Source organism: Haemorhous mexicanus, chromosome 9 (genome assembly GCF_027477595.1).
Source record: "Haemorhous mexicanus isolate bHaeMex1 chromosome 9, bHaeMex1.pri, whole genome shotgun sequence".
NCBI classification, from domain to species: Eukaryota; Metazoa; Chordata; class Aves; order Passeriformes; family Fringillidae; genus Haemorhous; species Haemorhous mexicanus.
In genome coordinates, this window is record NC_082349.1 from 17,217,317 (window position 1) to 17,238,132 (window position 20,816).

At 39.4% G+C, this 20,816-nt stretch overlaps 1 protein-coding gene across 8 annotated transcripts in view; it reads right to left on the minus strand.

Annotated features, from left to right (window-relative positions):
* The window catches only part of BCAR3 (BCAR3 adaptor protein, NSP family member), an 81,761-nt gene that overhangs the window by 8,438 nt on the left and 52,507 nt on the right, over nucleotides 1-20,816 (minus strand). For 5 of the 8 annotated variants that reach the window (XM_059854254.1, XM_059854255.1, XM_059854257.1 and 2 more), the window contains 3 exons: nucleotides 2,936-3,064; nucleotides 1,406-1,848; nucleotides 747-847 (listed from right to left, as the gene is read on the minus strand). In XM_059854254.1, the coding sequence (XP_059710237.1) occupies nucleotides 747-847; nucleotides 1,406-1,848; nucleotides 2,936-3,064 (673 nt within the window). Of the gene's footprint in view, nucleotides 1-746; nucleotides 848-1,405; nucleotides 1,849-2,935; nucleotides 3,065-3,146; nucleotides 3,283-13,334; nucleotides 13,564-13,668; nucleotides 13,800-20,816 lie in introns of those variants that run through there. The other 3 variants (XM_059854261.1, XM_059854259.1, XM_059854260.1) reach the window with 3 other exon arrangements.

The following is a 20,816-nucleotide window of genomic DNA, read 5'->3' on the forward strand; positions in this document are numbered from 1 at the left end:
CAGTACCATATTCAAAACAAGCAGCCCTGGAAGTCAGTACTAGTTTGTCCACATGGGAAGAGATGCAGTACTGCAAGCTTCTATACACAAGCGTGTCAGTATGGAAACAACTGCTTAAACCTTTGAAGAATCTGAGAGATAAAATGTCCCAAGTGGTATCACACCCTGGATCCCTTGCTTAGGATGACAGTGGCCATAGAACCAGACAGCAGCAAAAGAAACAGAAAGGAAAAGGGATGGAGGGTAGAGAGATTGAGGGAGATGGAAGAACAGAACTGAGTACAAAAGCCATGGCTGTGTTTTTCTCCCAGTGAGGAACATGACCTCATCTGCATAGTTTACCCTGAGAAAAAGTGGTTACCAGAATTTCCATGAAACACCACTTCTACTTAAAAATGTTTTATCAGAAAGACATGAGTGAAACAAGTCAGTTCTTGTCAAGCACAAGGGAGGAAAGGTAGTACCATAAAAAAAGGTATTAATGCCAAGCAAAGCTGTCATTTTTTTGGTGTGGATGCCTGCTGAGTTGTGTGCTAAGGTTCTCAACTACCTGGTGCATAGTAAATAAAAATCCTGTTCCAGTGACTTGAAGAGAAGCAGTGTGTTAACACAGCTTACAGTGGCCATTAAATATAATGTATTTACAGTACTCAGAACATTCAAAAGTCTCACTTTGGTCTGAGGAGTAACAGACCACCTGGACACACACCAATTCTAAGTAGGAAACTTCTAATTACAAAACATACCTATTAGCAGATAGCTCTCTGACTGGTGAGCCTTTAAAGGGAATCTTTTCTCCAGAACATGATCCAAACTAGCTGGCTGGCTACCACTTTTTTCTTTGTTTCTAGGGTAAACAAAAATGCAAACAAAAACATATCAACATATGCAGCACTTAAAATACATATCTAACTGCCAGAATATCTCATAACCAGTGCAAGGATCATTAGCTTTCCACTTGGGCAGCTTATGATAATAAAAGGTACTTCATTTATTCATAAACTGCTGTTGTAGTGGCAGTGAAATGGGCTATACTCTGTGTTACCCTGCAGCATTTATGAAGGTATTTCCTTTCTAATGGAACATTTGATTCAGACACTGAAATTCGGATCCATTATCCCACACTTGGAGTTTTTATTTCAGGAGTCAACTATGGAAAAACAGACCTCTCTGGAGCAGCAGCAAGATGTTATTTTAATCCTTTGTCTTGCATGGTCAGGATCTGCCAAGTCACTGCAGTGCTGTTGTGCTTCCAGAGTCTACATTTGCTCTCACTTTGCTAAAAATCAGCAAACCCTCATGCCTAGTATTCCATCTCAAATCAGAGTGAAAACTCACATCACCTCCACCCGGAGCTGACACACTTATTCCATTTCCTTCCATAAGGACAGCAAAATTAAGGTACCTCAGAAGATTTCCTCTGGGTATGCTCTGCTCTGGGGACTGCATGCTGGATATTCCAAGACTCAGCCTTTTTGCACTCTCCGTTTTTCCTCCAGGGGTGCTTGGCTCTTTTTGTTGGACTGCAGTTACACCGTATTTTTCTTCTAGACACCTGAGAGGCACAGTCCTGTTGATAGGCTGAAAAATAATTGCTCCACTCTGCTTTGATATTGGTGTGCGGTTCCCAACATAGCATCTGACTAAGCCAGGGATAGTGTCAAAACTTTCCAGTTCAAACTGATACTGAACACGACAGTAGGCTTCATTGAGTCTTAGAACTGTTTTGTTGATTTTAAAATGCTGAGGGGTATTTTTCCACTGACAGGTAAGAACAAAGTTCCCGGGACTGGAGAGAGAATCCCTGATCAGAAAATCTCCATCTCTCTGAACTAGGCCTTCTGCCACCTTTGAGGAAAAAGAATTACATAAAAAATTACTTCCAGAATCAGAAAACAATACATTACAACAAAATATTCTTAAACACAGGAATTAATTTGGCAACTCTGCAAGAACACATAAAGTCACAAATACAAAGCAAAGCATGAAGTATGGTAGAAGAATTACGTCTCCAATTCTTAATTAAAAGCTCATCCCACAAGAGAGATCTGAAAGGGCTTCTTGGAAGGAGCCAGCAGCCAGAAGCTGACCCAGTTTTGCATGTGTATTTCTTCTAGTTTGCTAATAGAAAATAAGGCATGAAGGGAAAGCAGTGATCCAGGATTTTAAGTTTAAAGCATCTGAATACAGTCACACTGAAGTTTAGAAACCGTTAATACAAGATCCTGGATTCTGCCCTTTCATTGTTACATTGTTACCTTATATGACAGAAGCCTTTTTTTTTTATTTTATTCTTTGTGAACACTGCATGTAAACACTACTGACTAGGAAGAGTCAGAGACACGTTGCTTTTCTGTTTTGAGTTATTCCTCCCATGAGATAAAAAGGAGGCTAAGAGCCAAGTGCGGCAGCAGAGCCGGCCCTGCTCGGGGCTGAGGGACGCCTGCAGGGGGAGTTCAGCGGCTCGGGAAGCTCCGACCCAACCTCAGCCTTACCAGGTCTGTAACTGCGTTTGTAAAGATCAGACTCTAAGTGATTGAAATTATTTTGCCGCAGTTCTTTCTTCCTCTCCCCCACGTTTCAAGCGCGAGAAAGAAAATAAACATTTTAACTTTCATTAAGAATACTGAACCAAATTAACATCAGTGTTCTCTAAACAGCATGTGCTCATAGTATTCTTATACAAAGCTTAAATTCCATTTCCAGATTTATTCAGCGCACAAAAATCCTGAAATGTATCTATTTCCCACGCAGGGTCTGCCCTGAATCCTTCCTCTGCCTCAATTTATGCCAAGCTGTGATAAACCCCACAGCTTTCATACAAATAGGCTTTATGTTCCTACTAAATTAATTCAGAGATGTGTACAGCACATCAGTGAGATTCTGCTTGCCTGTAAAAGCTCAAAGCACGCCTGGCAGAGCAAAGACCACGTACCTGCCGGGGAATACGTCCGTGGTACCAGGCATGGCTACGCAAGTCTTCACTGCTCAGCTGCAGCTCTTCCTCCAACTCCTTCTTCAGCTTTTCCGGGCTGTTGTCCATAACTTGCCTCTCCCTAGAAAACTGCAATAAAAGATTAAAAGCTTCAACTGTGCCAAGTTTAGTGATTAACATTTTACCTGGGTTATAACTTCCATCATATGACCTGCACTGGAATGCAGGTGCTGCTTTCAGCAGGCTGGCTTGGCTTTGCTCTCCAGACTGTGTTTGCAAAGCCCAGCATTGTGTGAGATAGCGTGTGATTGTTCCATGCCGCATGGAACGGAGCAAAGTGTTCTGCCTGTGCACCAAACCAATAACGACACACCTACAAAGTGACTCTCTTACTTCCTTTTTCCAATAAGAATTCTAACTGTATCAAAAAAAATGGAGTTGGACCCAAATGCTCTGCTCCACTACTCTTCCTCCTGTTTAAACTTCCATTTCAAATTCAGATTCTTTTCCCAGCAGCCCCCTTTGAACCCATCTAGTTAAGAACATTCCAAATGCATCAAGACAGGCTAAGCTGGACACATTTAGTTGTTCAATATTTCTGTTACCAAAGACCAATTTGCCAAAGTAAAATTTCAATCTTAAAGGGCTTACTCCTAATGGTCATTAAATCTGCACATCCAAGATGTTTCCTTCCTAAAGGACAAAAGCTCTTGTGCCCCTTAGCACAAAAGGCATGAGTTTTGCTTGAAGATCACCACTTACAACTACTATGCAATTCTCTATCACCACTTACAACTACCATGCAATTCTCTGGAAAATGTCTGTCTTTGTCTCTTTTTGGAGCACAGCTTTCACGCTGGCCCACTCTGGCTGGCTAGTCCTCATGGATGCAGTGCTGCTAACAGTGAGGTGCAGGATCTTCTCTGGAGTAGCCACATTCTCTTTCATAAGCACTGAGAGGAGGGAAGTACTTTGAACTTCCTTTCATTCTCCAAGGGCTGGGACTCCAGCCCATCTTTGTTGTGCTGAGAAGTTTCAAAAGCCTGAGAACATGTTCGACACTGATCAAAGAATCAGAGTATACCCTCTCTTCAGAGAAAGACCATTAAAAAAAAAAAAAAGAGGTATGAGGAGAGAGAGGAGGGCCCTCCAGCAAAATGCAGCATTTTGCTCCCATGCATTATGGATTTTTTTCCTTTGGTCTGGAAATGAGCCAAAGCTCATGGGTTCCTTTAACTGACACACTGATTCAAATGAAGAACACATGCATTATTTAAAAAAGAGCTGGGAAGGCTTGCCCACCAATTCCTGCTCTTTCCATGAATTTCTTCTTCACAGTGAATACTCACAGCACCTAACTGTGGGAGCAGGTGGCACACATTTAACACTTCTTTCAACGACCCTCCCTGCAATTTCAGGCAGACTGAATTACAACATATTACCACACAGCAGATTTTTGGTGGAATAATGCCAGAGGAGGCATCCTGCTGCCAAGATAATTTAAACATGCTGGGAGCCCAGAGAAATTCTGAGATAAATTGTCCTCTTCTCTCTGCTTTTCTTAGAGAAAACTAAGGCTTTTCTTAGGCAAACACTAGCAGCTAACATAGAAAGGCAGAAGATAAAAACAAGCTGGAAAAGAATCACTTTTCACCTTAACTTCCCTTCTGTGAACCAAAAAAGGGTGTTATTTGTCCATACAAATCTGGTTCAAAATGGACAAGCGCTTTCATCAAGGAGCAAATTCTTTTGCTTTTGTACATTAAGGTTGTACATCAACTCCTTCCAAGCCTTATGAGAAGACTGTGCAGAAAGAAACCCTGCCACTAGAGAAAGAAGACCTTCACTGAAAGGGCTCATTCACAAACCCATGTACAACATGAAGAGGTGAAGTTACTGGATGTACAAGGAGGCACAGAAGAGGCTGGGCAAGGACTGAAGTCCAAAAGCATATGGAAGTGTCAAAACATAGTCAGGGAAGGTCAAAAATGCCCCCTCCAAACCCTTGCGACCCATCAGACCAGCACAGGTGAAGGACTTCTGGCACACACCTATCACTTGTATTTCACAACTCAAACGGCTGGGAACCCATTTAAAGCTGACTAGCAATGATTCTAAAATTACCAGCCCTTTCACTACCACATCTTAGAGAATGATAGCAAGTATTGCAGCATCTACACAAGCTGTAGGTAGAGTGAAGAGCACACAAACTGAGCTGAGGCTTTCCAAAAGCACCTTTTCCCCTGACTGCACAAGGGGAACTTTTAAAATACCCCCTCCAGGGTAAACAAAAACATCCAGCTGCAATGGTGTAACAAGATATAAAAGTCAGAGCAGTGTGTTTTGCTGATCTTCTGAGAGGAACTACTACTTTAATGTGAATCATATTTAAGCTTTCAAAAGATGCTTTTGACTGAATGGAGATCTTAAAGAACCCAAAGCTACTACAGAAATTGTTACCATCTCTCCAAATACTTTTCACTGTATCTCAGTAGTAGGCAGAGCTACTGAAAATAGAATAGACTATGGGATACAAAGGCAATAACTGAATTTGCTTAGGAGAGTTATACTTTTAGCTGACAAAAAGAACTATAGGATGAAGAATCAAAGACCTACATATGATGAAATGGACTAGTTTCATCCATGGTACTGACACGAGTTATCTTAAAAACACCAGGATGATCCACTAAGAGATACATATTAATTACATATACAGCATAGAAACCTAGAATTTCTTCTGGTGTTTGAATGGACTTTTCATCACTCAAATGAAGTTAATGAGACATATATTGAACTTGAACTACATCTAACAACATGGCAAGAAAAACATTTCAGGAATTCAAACAACTAAATTGTTAACACTCATAATTATTGGTTTGTTAAAACCCACCATCACCTACCACATGGAATATACTCTAATTGCCAGAGAGGTTGGACATCTCCTGAGATGAAGAAAGAAGCTTAAATAACCTTTTGCAACTCAGAACTTAGTGAAAGAACTCCAGGGGCTAGCACAAATCCCAGCATACACAAGGGGAAAACTGCCCAGGTAAGCAAGTTCAGTAACACCATGTCTTCCCAGACAGTTTTTTGTTCACTGAGAGTGATTTGTTACAGAACCTACTATAGGAGAATTATGACTGATGAACTGTCTGTTATCTCACCAGCCAACACCTTTCTATGCTACACTCTACACCCAAGGCCTCTGCTCTGCAAGAATCTCTGCAGACACTGAACTCCACATCATGCAAGACTCAAAAATCACTCCAGGCACAGCCTGTGCAAGCATGTGGGCCTGTAAATAAAGAAGAGGGTAGGCTTACAATTATTAGCATTCTTTCAAAAGTGGGCTTTCTTTCAAAAGAAAAGGTGCTTATTCCACACCGCATGATGCAGATGCTTCAGCCTCATTTCCCAACAGCACCCAAAAGTTAATGGACAGCAATGGTAGGCTGTAAATTTGTACTAACTTCATAGTGACAAACTTCACTTGGTACCATCTCCTTGATTTATTTCTTTGCCCGAGACACATTGTTGGCTCCTACTCAATGACAGAAAGAAAGCTGAATTTACATCTACAACTAGATAGTGAAGTGGATGGTAAAAAGAAATTCAAAAATAATCTAGGGAAAAACGAAAGACTTCAATGTATTTTGCAACAAAACACGGTTGAAGCAACACAGGGAAGCTTCCAGTTTAAATACTTTGAGATCTTTAATAGTAACAACCCTGTCAGATATCCCTGGAATAAAAAAGCAAATCAAGTCAGCAGTCACTCTTTTCTAATACAGATGCTTTTCCTGGCCAACAAAGAACTCCCCTGTAAGTGTGTGCTTTCCAGAACTGTTTGTTCACATTTTAGTTGCATTGTTTCCAGTCCTGGTGCTATTTTAAGATATTTCTGCCATGCTGAGCTTTTGTGAACAGACCTGTTTTGTGAACAGGTCCTTAAAATAAAAATACATAACTACCTAGTAATACAAAATTATCACCCTCTGGCAAAAGCCCTCAAGCCTACTTACATACACTGTGGAAAACCTAGGCAGCCAAGACATTAGAAGGAGGGGGAAATTTCAGTCAATAGTAACAAACTAAGAAACCCCTTGGCAGTTTATTATATTTCATAAAGGATTTCTACTTCAGGGCCATTAATCTAATAGCAAACTGTGCTTATGGATGTAACAACCTATCCTTAATGTTAAATATTATTTTACTTTTTTTCCCCTCCGGCAAATGTTAATGTAGCATACCAAAACCTGGAAAATATCAAAGTTTAAGGAAATAAAACATCAAACTATGATCTCATTTAGGGAAAATTTGAAGAGGACTTTACTTACCTACCACAACATGCTGTGCCTCTGCAATTTGTCAATGTATTTTAATGGGAATTTCTCACAATAATCTGCTGCTTATGTATTCAAGGGGTGACTTTCATGTGAGTGTTTGGCACTCTTCAAAGGCAACTCGCTATACCAAGCTCTTGTGTCAACCATCCTAATGGAATGTTTCACATTAGATTGTGCTGAATAATCTACTGTATGAGGCTGGTAGTAAACAAAGAGAAGTCCCACAGTTATTTCTGTATTGATAATTAATTCCTCTCTAAGGTGATGATGTGTTTGGTTTATTTATTTATTATTTATGTGTTTAAGGTTTTTTGTTTGGTTGTGGATTTTTTTTTTTCTTGTTCTTCTTCATTTTTTTTTCCCCAGAACAATTTGAATCATGAGGGAAAGGCTTTTAATTTTAGACACTGTTTGGAAGGGGTCCAAAATCTGTCATGCTAGAGCCCCTCATTCAGCTCAGATGAAGCCAAAATCACATCATCTCTCTATGTATCCCTCTGGCAAAGCATTATTTACGCCAAGCAGAGCCAAGGTCTGTTATGGGTACAAGACTAAAGGGGGCCACATTCCCATCCAATCTCAATTACTTCCTGGTGCTTTACACAGCTCTGCCAGGTGACAGTTAAATGAGCCCAACAGGCAGCCTTGGAACCTGATTTCCTGCTGCCTTGAAGGTTTCAGGAAAAAAAAGAAAAAGAGATGGTTATTAGGGATAAATGAGAACAGCTTTGTGAAAACTCAAGATCTGAGGAAGAAAGTCAAGTCCATACCTTTCCCAAAATTTCAGTACTTTGTTTTAAATTTTAATAAATGTACTGAATCCATCTAAACCAAACATATTTAAGATTTCTCATCAATCCATTTTTCTCCAACACTAGAGGCCTGCTATGTTTGCTTAAGTACACCATGAAGGCTGAACTGTGACGTTCTGACTGGATAAAATCACTAGATCCTACAGAGCTTCCAAAAAAATGAGGAGATGGGAGAAACTTTGTGATTAATGAAAAACTTAAATTTTGTGAGATTTACATAGCTTTTAGCCAAGTGGATAATTTCACAGAAAGACCAATTGAGAGAAAATATGAAGGGGACGCTGGGGCAAGAAGAGGAAACACCAGGAGGGAAGACAAACATATGAAACAAGAAAAAAGGGAGAGGACACACAGACACTGGACACCAAGAACATCTGGAAAAGGGAAAAAGAATGAAATTTCTCTAATTCCAAGCCACTAGAGAGCAGCCAACTTGTTCATACAGAAAATGAACATTTTATTGTCAAAGTTCCAATTCTGGATCAATATATAATTCACTGGCTGCAGAGATCCTTTCAGTCTTTAATCCTGTGCCCTTGTGATCCTAACCAGACTGCCTGTCACTATGAATACAAGCATTTAAAAAGATAAGATTACATGAATTTATAATGAGTACAATATATATCATTTCACTTTTAACTCTACTAACTGGCCACCAAACACAACACACTTGCACTGAGCATTTACATGTAGAACCAAATGCTCCAATAGTGTTCAAAAACATTCTTGTCAGTCTTATTTTCTCCTGTACAGAAAAGCAGCATCAATGGCCAAGGCCTTACAAAACAAAAACAGACAGTGATTTCTGAATAGCTTTTGTTTGAGAAAGAACTAGCTGGAAAAAGAGAATTTCTAAACACAGGAATCCATATTCTGATTGACTTGGAAATTGAACCATAGCTACTGGAACATTCTTCACAGAGGCAGCTTTCTCCAACATTCCACAGAGCACAAAATTCCCACAGGACTATAGCAAGTGCTGTGCTAAGTAAGAGGAGGTACAGAATGGGTGATTTACTCAGAGATGAATAAATACAGGAGAATGACAATTTTGAAGCCATCAGGTTTCCGCATGCCTCTTCAGGTAACTGGTGACAACTTCTGAGGTTACTGATGAAAAGATAACAAATTATCATGAAAACTTTCCCTAGGACCACAATGGGTCTTTAAAAATCAAATAAACTCCATCACATGCATGTTCTCACTCTGCTGCTATGAATCACAGAAGTTGCCTGCGTTCACAGGAAGGCAGCCAACCTTTTCTGGCTTTGGCTGTTATAGAGTTAATTTCCCCTCAGTAGCTGGTGCAGTGTGGTGTTTTGGATTCAGTAAGAGAACAGTGTTGATAACAGACTGATGTTTTGATTGCTGCTAAGTCATGTTTATCCTAAGTTAAGGACTTTCTTTGTGTCTCATGCTGTGCCAGTGAGGAGGTGCACAAAAAGCTGGGAGGGAGCACAGACACGACAGGTGACCTGAACTGGCCAAAGGGATATTCCACACCACAGAACATCATGTCCAGTATATAAAATGGGGAATTACCTTGAAGCATGGCTGATAGGAATTCAGGGACAGGGTCTGACATCAGTCAGTGGGCAGTGAACAACTGTATGGCACAACATGTGGGTTTTTTCCTCTTTCATTATTATTATTTACTAGTATTATTATATTTTACTTCATTTCAATTAATGAACTGTTCTTTTGTCAACCTAGAAGCTTTAGTTTTGATTCTCCTCTCCATTCTGCCGGGGTGGGGTGGGTGAGTGGCTGCATGGTGCACAGCTGCCAGCTGGGCTCAAAGCATGACAACTAATAAGCAAGATACTTATTTAGAATGAAGGAACTAAAAAAAGCCCTTTATTGCAAAGATCAGTGTAATGTTAAGTGAAGGTAATGGGAAAACTTAATTCTAGTGGATTCAACAACCATTTTCCAGTACACCACCACACTTACAACAAATCCTCACATTTCTATGTAACCACATTCAGAGCTAGGAGAGCTTCATTTCTGGAATACAGACCCTGAGAAGTCCTGAGCTGAGTGTTAGTCAAATCATAATTCCCCACTCAATGACCCTAGAGAATTGCATTTCCAAATGTAAATTACGTAAGGGTTTTTTTTTCTGTTTTAATCTGAGACATACCTAAATAATCAGTACCTCCAAGAAATTAAATGCATAAATACCTACTGAAGAATATTCCCATTCTCATCAAACAGAAGACACTAGCAGAGCACCAGTGGACCCTGTGCTATCTACATATTTATGATAGAAGATAATCAAACTTCTACTGCAGTGTAGCTATAAAATTACCATGGGAAATTGAAAAGAATTTTATAATATAAGACTCATCAAAATTCAAACTCAGCAACAAGACAATGGGAAATCAAATTTCGGGGAGCTATACAAAATTTCACATAATTTTGAGCAGTCTTTTCACATCTGCCCCTCTCCAACAATAACAAATCTAACACTGAAAAGGCAGACTGATAATGCTGAGTGGTGATTACATGTAACTCACGTGTTATCAAACCCAACTGCCTCCACACACATGCTGAAACTGGATATATGAAGCCTGAGGATGCCAGTGAACAGATTTAGATCACTGCACGCTGAAGAAATATTAATTAAGATCTACTATCTATAAAAAGTGTTCACCCATATAAATTCACCCAAGAGAAGAGATGGCACTGGCAGTAAGGAGCTGCCTATTAAAGGCTTCTTACGCGCGTCACATTCACAGCATTAGTACATTACTCACTGGTGTGCTACATCAACGTGCTGGAAGTTATAAAACTTGGCAGTCCTGATAACTGGAGTGGCTTTCCCCTTTTGTGCAGCTTCAGCTGAGGGTGAATCATAGCAGAGAATTAAGAATGAAAATATTTGAACTTCAAGGCCCTTCCCCCTCTGATCATGACAACCATACTGACTTGTACTAAAAAAACCCTGTCTTCTGGCAAAGTTGATTCATTAATTTAGATCTCCACATTCTTTAAGTTGCCATTTATCACTGATTTAGTCTTAATTTACTTCTCCTCTTCCAAAAAATGCAAATTTAAAGAAAAATATTTTGGCTTGGAAGTGGCATAAGTCACAATTTAGTATTTTCTCTTCACTTACTTCTTTTTTAACCACAAACAGGAGCCCCCTTGCCTTGAAGTTTCTCTATTTCCCTCAATGTAAAAGCTGACCTTGACAGTAAATAGCTATAAAAAATCAAATGGTATCATGAAAGGTGCTGATAAATCATGACTGAAGAATGTTGATCCAGGTTCATATGTTCTGCACTGATAATTATGTTTTCTATTAATGCATGGGAAAATAAACCAAATATCTGCTGTTGAGACCTCAGTTTCACACACTAAAATGAAGTGCCACAAAATATGAGTGCTCAAGTGCTGTACTGCTTCCTGTGCTTTGGTGGGACACCACAAGGCATCTCTGAGATTGGCCACATACTGCTTTCAATTAAACTGGAAAACTGTAAATAATAAATTTACCTCAATGTAGAAAAATGTCTGAATCTCTCAGGGGTAGCTGAGAACTTCAGCATGTTTATTTATGGATCAATTTGGTATTTCATTACACTTGTAATTACTATTAAAACCAAGAATTAACTTCATCTAATTACACAAACTGATTTTGTTTGATTTTTAAAAAAATTAATAATAATAATAAATTTAAAAACCGATGACTTTATTTCATACCATCTTATTGTTCATAGCATCCTCGGCCCTTTAGCATTTCACAGAATCCATACCACTAGCCCCCAAGGTTCAGACCTTATTTGATTTGACCACCTGCTGTTTCTATACCTATAGCCACTTTCTCTTTAGCACATGAACCTCAGTTCCCTACCATCCAAACTTCTTCAAATAGCAGTTCATCAAATTTAACTATTGCTAAATCTGCATACTGGAACACATGCATTCAAATCTATTTTAAATGCTGCAAATCTCTTTAAATAGAACATTATTTTTGAAAGATCCCAACTGTAATTTGTTTCTACATAAAAGGCTTTATTTTTCACTCTCCATACAGCAAACACTATTAATGTTTCAGTTTCTCTAGAGACTATATGGATTAGACTAAATGGAAAGTTGCCATGACAACAGCACCGTTATTTTAGGTATTAGAAATTCATGCCAAGTTAAATAAAGGGCATCTGCAGGGTCAAGAACAAGTTTTCTAACTGCTGTGACAGCCAACAATAAACCCCAATGTCATTTTAAAAGTTCTAGAACTAGAGAATTAAGCCTTAAAACAAGAATGAAAATCAATTACAGCACCATAGAGCATCTTTAGCACTCTATTGTGATGATAATTGCTGACATCTGACCAGAATCACTTTTTCAGAGCGCCCAAAAGACCAAGCCCCACATCCCACTTTCAGAAATGGACAGTTCTAAAGCTAAATCACTGAAGGTAGGAAAAGGGGACAGCTGTTCCCAACGTTTAAGTGCTTCCATCAAAGTTTGAAAGCCATGGCCAGAAGACAGCAACCTTCACATCCTTCCTCACTGCAAGTGCTCCACGGTGTTAAAGAACAATTCACATGTCAATCTTAAATTAAAAAATTTGAAAATGTAACTCACAGATCCCCAAAAGTAGTTGGATGCCTCACATGACTACAATTCCCCAAGTCACTTAGACACTTCTGTTACTATGACTCAAAATTTTTATAAAGGCTTTTCCTGTCCTTACAGTGCATATGGAGCATTTTTGCATAAAGTAAATTATGTCCCTGCCCATGGCAGGAGGATTGGACTAGATGACCTTCAAAGACTCATTCCAACCCAAACCATCCTAGGAGTATATGACTTTGTGCATCTTGCAATTAAAAAATATCTAAAATATAAGGACAAATCTAAAATGTCTGAAGCATTGAAGAAACACCTGCAATCTGAGCACAATTGCCTGTGTTTTCCTTATATAGGTTAAAAAAGTTAGGGAACCAAATAGCCTGATCAGTTAAACTCTGGAAACTTGAAAGTTTGCTCAAATCCTCCTCAGCAAGTCCCTTACGAGGGCATTTTTACTTAGTCCCTAAACATAAAGCCAGCTTCAGGGTCACAAAACTGCAAGTTGTTCAAGCTTCTTCTCTGAGACAACAGTGAATTGTAAAGGTGTTCCTTAAAAGAGAAACACTCTGTACCCAGCCACGGTATAAAAACAAACACTTGCAAACAAAAACTGAAAGGTTACTGACCAGCACACTGTAGTTGAAAAAGAGCACCTACCTTGACTCTGATAATAGACTTACGATGATAAAAGCAGCAAAGTGCCGCAATCAGCATTTGAAAAACATTATAATCCTTCGGCATTTTCAGCTCTGCTGCCTGTGGTTCCTCAAGACTGGAGATAAAGAGTCACTACCAGCAGTGCTCTGAGGTTCAGCAAGCTCTTCAGTGTCACCACTGCCTACCGGTGCTGCTACACCCCCTACTCACGTATCAGTCTGGGACACTTTCCACAGCTGAAGCTGATACCATCAATTCAGGGACCGCTGGCACGCTGGCTTCCAGCATGCCATACAGAGAGTGCCAGAATCCTCATGTGATCTGTTCCACTCACCAGTGAAATCCTAGCTCCTCTAGCTCGGCACCCTCTGCCTCAGAGATGTGTTTAAGGCATCGGCACAAGCCAAACTTCTCCTCTGGATGAGTTACAATACCTTTCTCCCAGCACTGATAAAGGCTTAATCAGTTGCTTCAGCACAATCATGCAACATCTCTGCCTGCATCATCATTTATACAAACATAAAAGAAAAAAAAAAAAAAGAGGAAAAGCAGTTGATTACCGTTTGACAACTGTAAGAACTGAGCTTCGGTAACCAAGGAGTAGGGTAAATCTGTTTATTTTTAATTAGGAAGCTTCTGGCAGACAGTCCTCGACAAAAATAGCAAGAAACCAACCCTGTAAACATTGTCAGTGTCATTGTCAGGTAACTAAAGTATCTTCAGTATTTAAAACTCTCAGTGGACAGCTTTATCTTGGTGATAGTCCCATGGCATTGCACAAACTGCTTGAGAAAGAAAGAACTGAATTCATGAACATGTCTGATTTGTCAAAGTAAAAATAAGCACCACAACAAAATAAAAAGCAGCAGCTTAATTTATGCCTGTGATTCCATTCTCTTGGACAGCACAGTCCATAGCTTACTGACTAGTGAGCAAACTGCTCATCAGCGAGGAATCTGCCTGACATACCACAAGGCTCTCTCAAGATCCCGGGCAAAAAAGAGGCAAACAACATGGGTAATTACAACTGTAAGAGACAGGACATCACCTCCATAGCAGCCTGATTAACAGATCTGGTGAAAGGAAACCAAAGGGACTGGACTGAGGAGTACAAGACAGCCTGTCACACTTAAGGATTAGAAACTTTGAAGAGATCAATCGATTATTACTTGGGTGGTACCAAAAATTATGGAAATCACTGATATTTCAGATCTTGGACTAGGAATAAATTAATCCCAAGGAGTGGTTAAAATGAATAGTTACTTGTCTTTTTCATCAATTACAAGTATATGACATAATTAGGAGGACAGATATTAAACACTTATTGGTGGCCTCAGGTATTACTTGCAAGGTACCTCTCACCTAATAACAGAGTACTTCCATCCCACACTGACTGAACAATGGGAAATGCCCTCAGTGCCTGCATCCAGCAATTGGAACTGATGCACAAACCAAGCAGCAGCACTGAGAAAAGACATAAAACGTGCACTGCCTTTCAAGGAAAATGGGATGGAGTGCCTACTTGAAAAGAAGAGGAAACCTCAGTGTTGATTATACATCACACTTCCAGTTCCTTGTTAAGTTCTCTCACCCATGAGATCATGGAAGGTTTGCAGGTACCTACCACCAGGTGAAGCACCAAGCCCAGACTACTTGGCCATGTGTAGGAGATGTTATGCCAGAGACTCTTCTGAGAAAAGGAAAACAACGTAGGAATAAAGTAAGAGAACATTAAATGGACTGCAAAGTAATAAAGCTGGCAAGAAAAAAGTTAAAAGATTGGCCAGGAAAGAAGCTGAAAATACTGACTTTGAAGATGAAGTCCTGCTGAAAAGTACTTTATAACAAACTCAAACAATGAATGAGTAGATAATATAACAGGAATATGAAAGTAACCTCCTTTTCTTTCTGCACTGTGCTGCAGAGTAATTTAATTTACTTTGAGTTATTTTTCCACTTTGAGGGACTCCTCAGGATTGCTTTTAGCAGGTAGCCAGAGAAGAAAAGGTTAAAAGATGCCCTGCAAAACATCAAACAAAAAAGCCTCAACTGTGATGCCGGTTTCTTGACTGACAATTTCTGGTCCTGTGGCAGGACATCTCATAAAGGATTGTATTTTTAAAGAATAGTAATAAAAAATTCTCATAATAACACCCTAATCCAATTTTAAAACTGGAAGGGCAGGAGGGAGGGATGATAAAAAGGGAAATGAAATTGAAGACGTCAGTCAAGGTGTTTTTGCTTTACAATGCTGGCAAGACGGTATTAATATCACACACTAAAGTTTCATTTGCAGGACCATGAACAGAAACTATAGGTGACAGTAGGTGACAAGAAGGGCTATGAGGATGACAGCTATTTTGGCAGCAGAAACAGCTGACTTAGCAGAGCAAATACAGTGGATCACTTCTGCTCTGAAAAGAGTTAGAAGTTCCAAAAAGGAGTCCTCTATGGGGTTGGGGAAAAAAAGGACAGGAATACTATGATTTATCAATGTGTAAACCTAAATTGAAATTTGAACAAAGGTTCTCATCCATCATCAAGAATAAAACCCCCCAGTTTTTCAAAAAAAGGAGGACTGGAGCGGCAGGTCTGATAGAAATGGAAACTGCCAGTTCCTTATTTCCTGTCTGCAATGAAATAAAGAATCAAAAATTATGTATGTTCAGAGAATGCCAGAAATAATGAACCTTAAAAACGAATACTGTACAATTTCATACAGCAGCTGCTGATGCTTTTTATCAACAGTGTAACTGATAGGAAAAAGGATACTTTATTGAAATAGTAAATTTTAAATGTTTTAAAAAATAAACTAATGGGATTTTTCTTTTTATTAAGGTTAGTATGACTTCTGCCCAGATAGCTCAATGAGCGGATGACAACCTTTGCAAGACACTGCGATACAGCAGTGTGAAAATCAATATTACTGGAAGGGATCTCAAAGAGTACGTGAGAATGAAAATCAATATTACTGGAAGGGATCTCAAAGAGTACGTGAGAAACCTCTGGGTGATGCTATGGTGTGTGCTGCACTGATGGCTATCGTGACTGAGGGCAGCCTCCAGGCTGCTCCAGTCATGTTTCATACATAGGTAAGGATTTACATTTTTAAATATTGACTCAGAGAAACAAAGGATGGCTTAGTCACATATTCCCTCCCCTGGCCTTCCATTTTTTGCTGGTACTTTGGGTTCTTGGACTCTGCACATGAGAAAGAAACCTCTTTATTGTACCTCAGAAACATCAAATACAATCCTTTTTGCTAAGTCATCTACTGATGTATTTTAAATGTTCTCCAGCACCAAAAGGTCAACAATCAGGTTTATTTCTTTGTTTTCAAAGATTCTTCCTAGAACCTTAAATTATCTGATAATCCCTTCATTGTTTCTGTGGATGGCTGGCTAAATTATGTTTCATAACTTTGATAACCAATCTTAATAAGAAAGGATTTTTAAGTTCATAAAATCCATGGCCACATGAGTTCAAGGACACTTGAAGATATATTCTGTGTTGAGCTCCTAATAGCCCACTAGGAACAGAAATTAGGGAGTCTCTGCTAACCCCATCTGTTATTACAAAGCCTCTGAAGTTATTTAGGATAGTTTCATGGTCTAGTTTAAATTACCCAGTGTTCCCTTGACACACCAAAACTGGGTCCAGTTTGCTCACAGCACATTGCATATGCAGGAGTTTGAGGTGCTCACACAGGATAGTGTGAACCTGCTCATGGGCAATCTTCTTAGGCTGCTTTAATTGTACTGGTCAAACAAGAAAAAAACCAAAGTGGCTTCAAGATTTTAAGTGGCTCAAGTAAAGCAACCACACTCCTTGAGAATATAAATGCTTGAAAACTCACAAGCAGCCTGAAGTTACCAAAACAGTCTCCAGAGCTACAAGAGGTTATTTTGAACCAAATATCAGTCATGGTCATGGGAGTGCTTAGAATTCACACACAGAAAGAATCATGATGATTTGTGATTTCATATTAGAGAAAGGGAAATAATTTCAGACTAAATTAGATGAGGGAATTGTTGGCTAGCCACTTTGCTTTGCAATGCTCTATTCATTTAAGCATTCAAATCAGCCTAACGATATTCAGTGAAACACATGTAATGCTTTACATTTCACTGCACTAAATGGAAGTAAACAATGCAGGCAGGAAGCCAGCTGTAAATGAAAGAAGCACTGTACAAGGGTCAAGAGCACAAATCTGATTAGATCCAGCCCTGAGCACTGCTGCTGAACGAGTGACGTCCCACGGACACGTCCCCATTACACGGGGCATGACCTATGGTCTGAGGGCCTATGGCTACAAAATGGCAGCTCTGGGGTTGGAGTAAAGTACAACAGGAATAAAATCTGAAAGAAAAAACCCAAAGAAAATTAAGTAACTTAAATCTTCACTGAAACATTTTTCATTTAATACGTAAGATTTCTTGCCATAACTAGTTGTTTGTTCTTTATACTGTAAGAAAAAGTCAGGAAACGGGGGACAACTGAATTTGTCCACGCAAGCATTTTCACAATGCCCACTCCCAGTAAGTTTTAGCAGTAAGTCCTGCAGATATGGCACATTGCCTCTAACAAAGCTCTGGGGGCAGATGCCTGCAGATACAGGTAGTGCCCAACTTCACAGCTGAACACTTAATAAAGTGTAGAATAAGTGGAAGAAAGGGGATGACAACACTGTCAGAAGGCTTTTTATCTGTTCCTAACTCAAATGTCTACGGGCACATAAAGTCCCATCTCCCATCTCATGTCCTACCATTCCTGTCTCAATTCTTAACAGAACTGACTCTTTCATGTTCTCTGAGATAACCTCACTTCCTGCATGCTGCTGTTGGTGCAGCTTCTGATCATAAACCAACAGATTGAGCTGCAGCTGTAATTACCCTTGTTTGCATTGCAAGGTGTGGTGTGGGAGAGGTCAGCTTAATTTCTTCCTCCTTTCTATCGTGGTTCTGTGAGGCAGTCTCAGAAATACGCTGCAGTTGTACAGGAATAGTGAGAAAACAGAATTTGCATCTATTTAGTTTACACTGCTGCTTGAATAAATCTCTTTGAAAATCTGCCTTGTATAAAAAAACCAGGTCTGCAGGTACAAGAAATAAGTGCCCAACCTGCTTATGAGCTTCCTACTAAGTCTAGGTTAATTTTTACTTTAAGACATACAAATGCCTTTGAGATTCCTGTGTTTTAGTAATAAAAGATTACTTTGAAAAAATTTGATCTGGCAGCAGGTCTGTCTTTTCTGCTAGACACCCCCCTATGATGAATCCACCAGCAGGTTTAATTGAGCCTACCAAAAACTAGCATAAGTGTTCTTGAACTCCACCCTACTGCCTGCCAACCCACATATAAACATGAAATAATTTTGTAAAGTCCCACCTATTATTCCTACAATTTGTTCCTTGGACTGGGGAAAAAATTATGAAAAGGCATGAATTTCCTTTTCTTTCAGAATTAGTTCACAGTTTAATATGGGTAATACCTTCTTCTCTTTCCTGCTGACTTAGATGTCATTAGTCTAAATAGCTTTGCTGGCCAGCATACCAGAGCTGTCTTGCATATAAAAGTAAGGTATTAAGACAATTGTTAACTTCAGACTTCTGTATTTGAAAGTCTCCCCAGTCCTGCCAGAGTAAAGTGCTTGTTTGTGTAAGATTTAAATACATTCTAAATATAATGGAAAGATGAAAAAATGTGTTACTTCTCCAGGGTAATCAGACACCTTTAAAATACCAGCTAATTAACCAAAACTCCTGAATAGCCTAAAATACTTCCCTTTTATACAGAGGATGTATATTTTGGATGTGCAGCGCTCAAAAAGAAGACTTACAAGTCACTTGGGCTCTGTCAGAGCTTGGCTTTTCAAAAGTCTTTCAATGTTTTACTAACAAAAAGACTTGAGGACATGGAGGCAAATGACCTCTAGGTGTTCTAGACAAACAACATAACATTATGCTCCATTATTTGTGCAGATGTTTATTTTCTACAAATACCCGACATACAAAAAAATCAGGCCAACCTGCTCCTTTGACAGCACACAGCAGTAGGTGACATCCCAACTGAAATGCCCCAATGCTCCTCCTGCTGCCCTCTCTGCAGGCTAAACTCTATCTCAGTGTGTCTCCAAAAACAGGCAAGACAGACACACACAATGGACCAGCCTTATTCTAATTATTATCTGTAAACACAGCTCTGAGAGATGAGGAGCTTTACCTCTCTAGGCTTTATCAGGAAGAGGACCCAAAATGGTTAATGAAAAACATCATCATCGTCTGCTCTCCACACATTATATACTCACTCCCCCTTGTGGCTCACGAGTTTACAGACTGAAAGATCAACAGTAAGGTGCTGCATGGAGTTAAATATAAACAGCTGTCAGCTTTTGCTATTAGTCCATCTTCAAAACGACAAAAACTATAAACCAGCCCCCCTTTTTTCCCCTCTTTCTTTGAAAAGTAAATGCACATCACCATGTGTATCACATTTGCTTTCACTGACACAGACATTTTGACTTGGGTATATTATCAAAAGTCCAGGTTAGACAGGGCCCTGAGAAATCTGGTCTAATGAAAGGTGCCCCTGCACAAGGAAGGGGATTCTAACTAGATATCTTCTGAGGTCCCTGCTAACCCAAACCAGTCTGTGGTAACTCTCAGCATTTGAGAGCCACTGGGATTAATATTGTGGAGAAAGCAGGTAATTAGTTTAAAAATAAGATTCACAAGATCACTAGAGATAAAATAAGACCCGTTTTTTGTACCCCATGACTTCTATCCCAGGTTTCAGATTCAGACCTTTCCAGCTTGTGTTTCTCATCTGTAAATAAGACCTGATAGTAGTCACTGATCCTCTAACAAAGATACTGAAAAGTTCAACTAAGTAGCTACTTGCCACAGTGTTACTATTGGTAACAAGGAAATTAGAGTAAGGTAGTTTTATAGTTTTCAACTCAAATATCAGTGCCTGTAATGGTTTTTGAGGACTCTGGACCAGACATCACTTGAGTTAATGAGTAACAACAGCAGAAGTAGAATACAGACATTAACTGGGTCAAATCCATGGTAGGATAACGTGTAAGATTAACCATTAACATGCACAGAGAGGATGCTTGCTGCTTTAAGAATTAAAGCATTTTATATTTACTAAAGCACCCTCAGCATTACAGAAGATGTTCCCATAAGCTAAATACCCTAAACTCCATTTCAGCATCAGAAGAGGGGAATGTACTGCTAAAAGACTTAATAATGAAGGCCAGAATAATTAAAAAGCCACTATCCACTTGACTCAATTAATAAAAGGATTATAATTCACAAAGAAAAAAATATTCCTTCTCACAGTACACTAACTTCCCTCCCCCCTAATCCACAAAACCCCAAAACCTCAACCAACCAAGAGAACCCACAAACCCCACCAACCACAGAAAAATCAGATCTTAGAGCTAACCAGGCCATTCAGGAATTGGAGGCTGGGAAA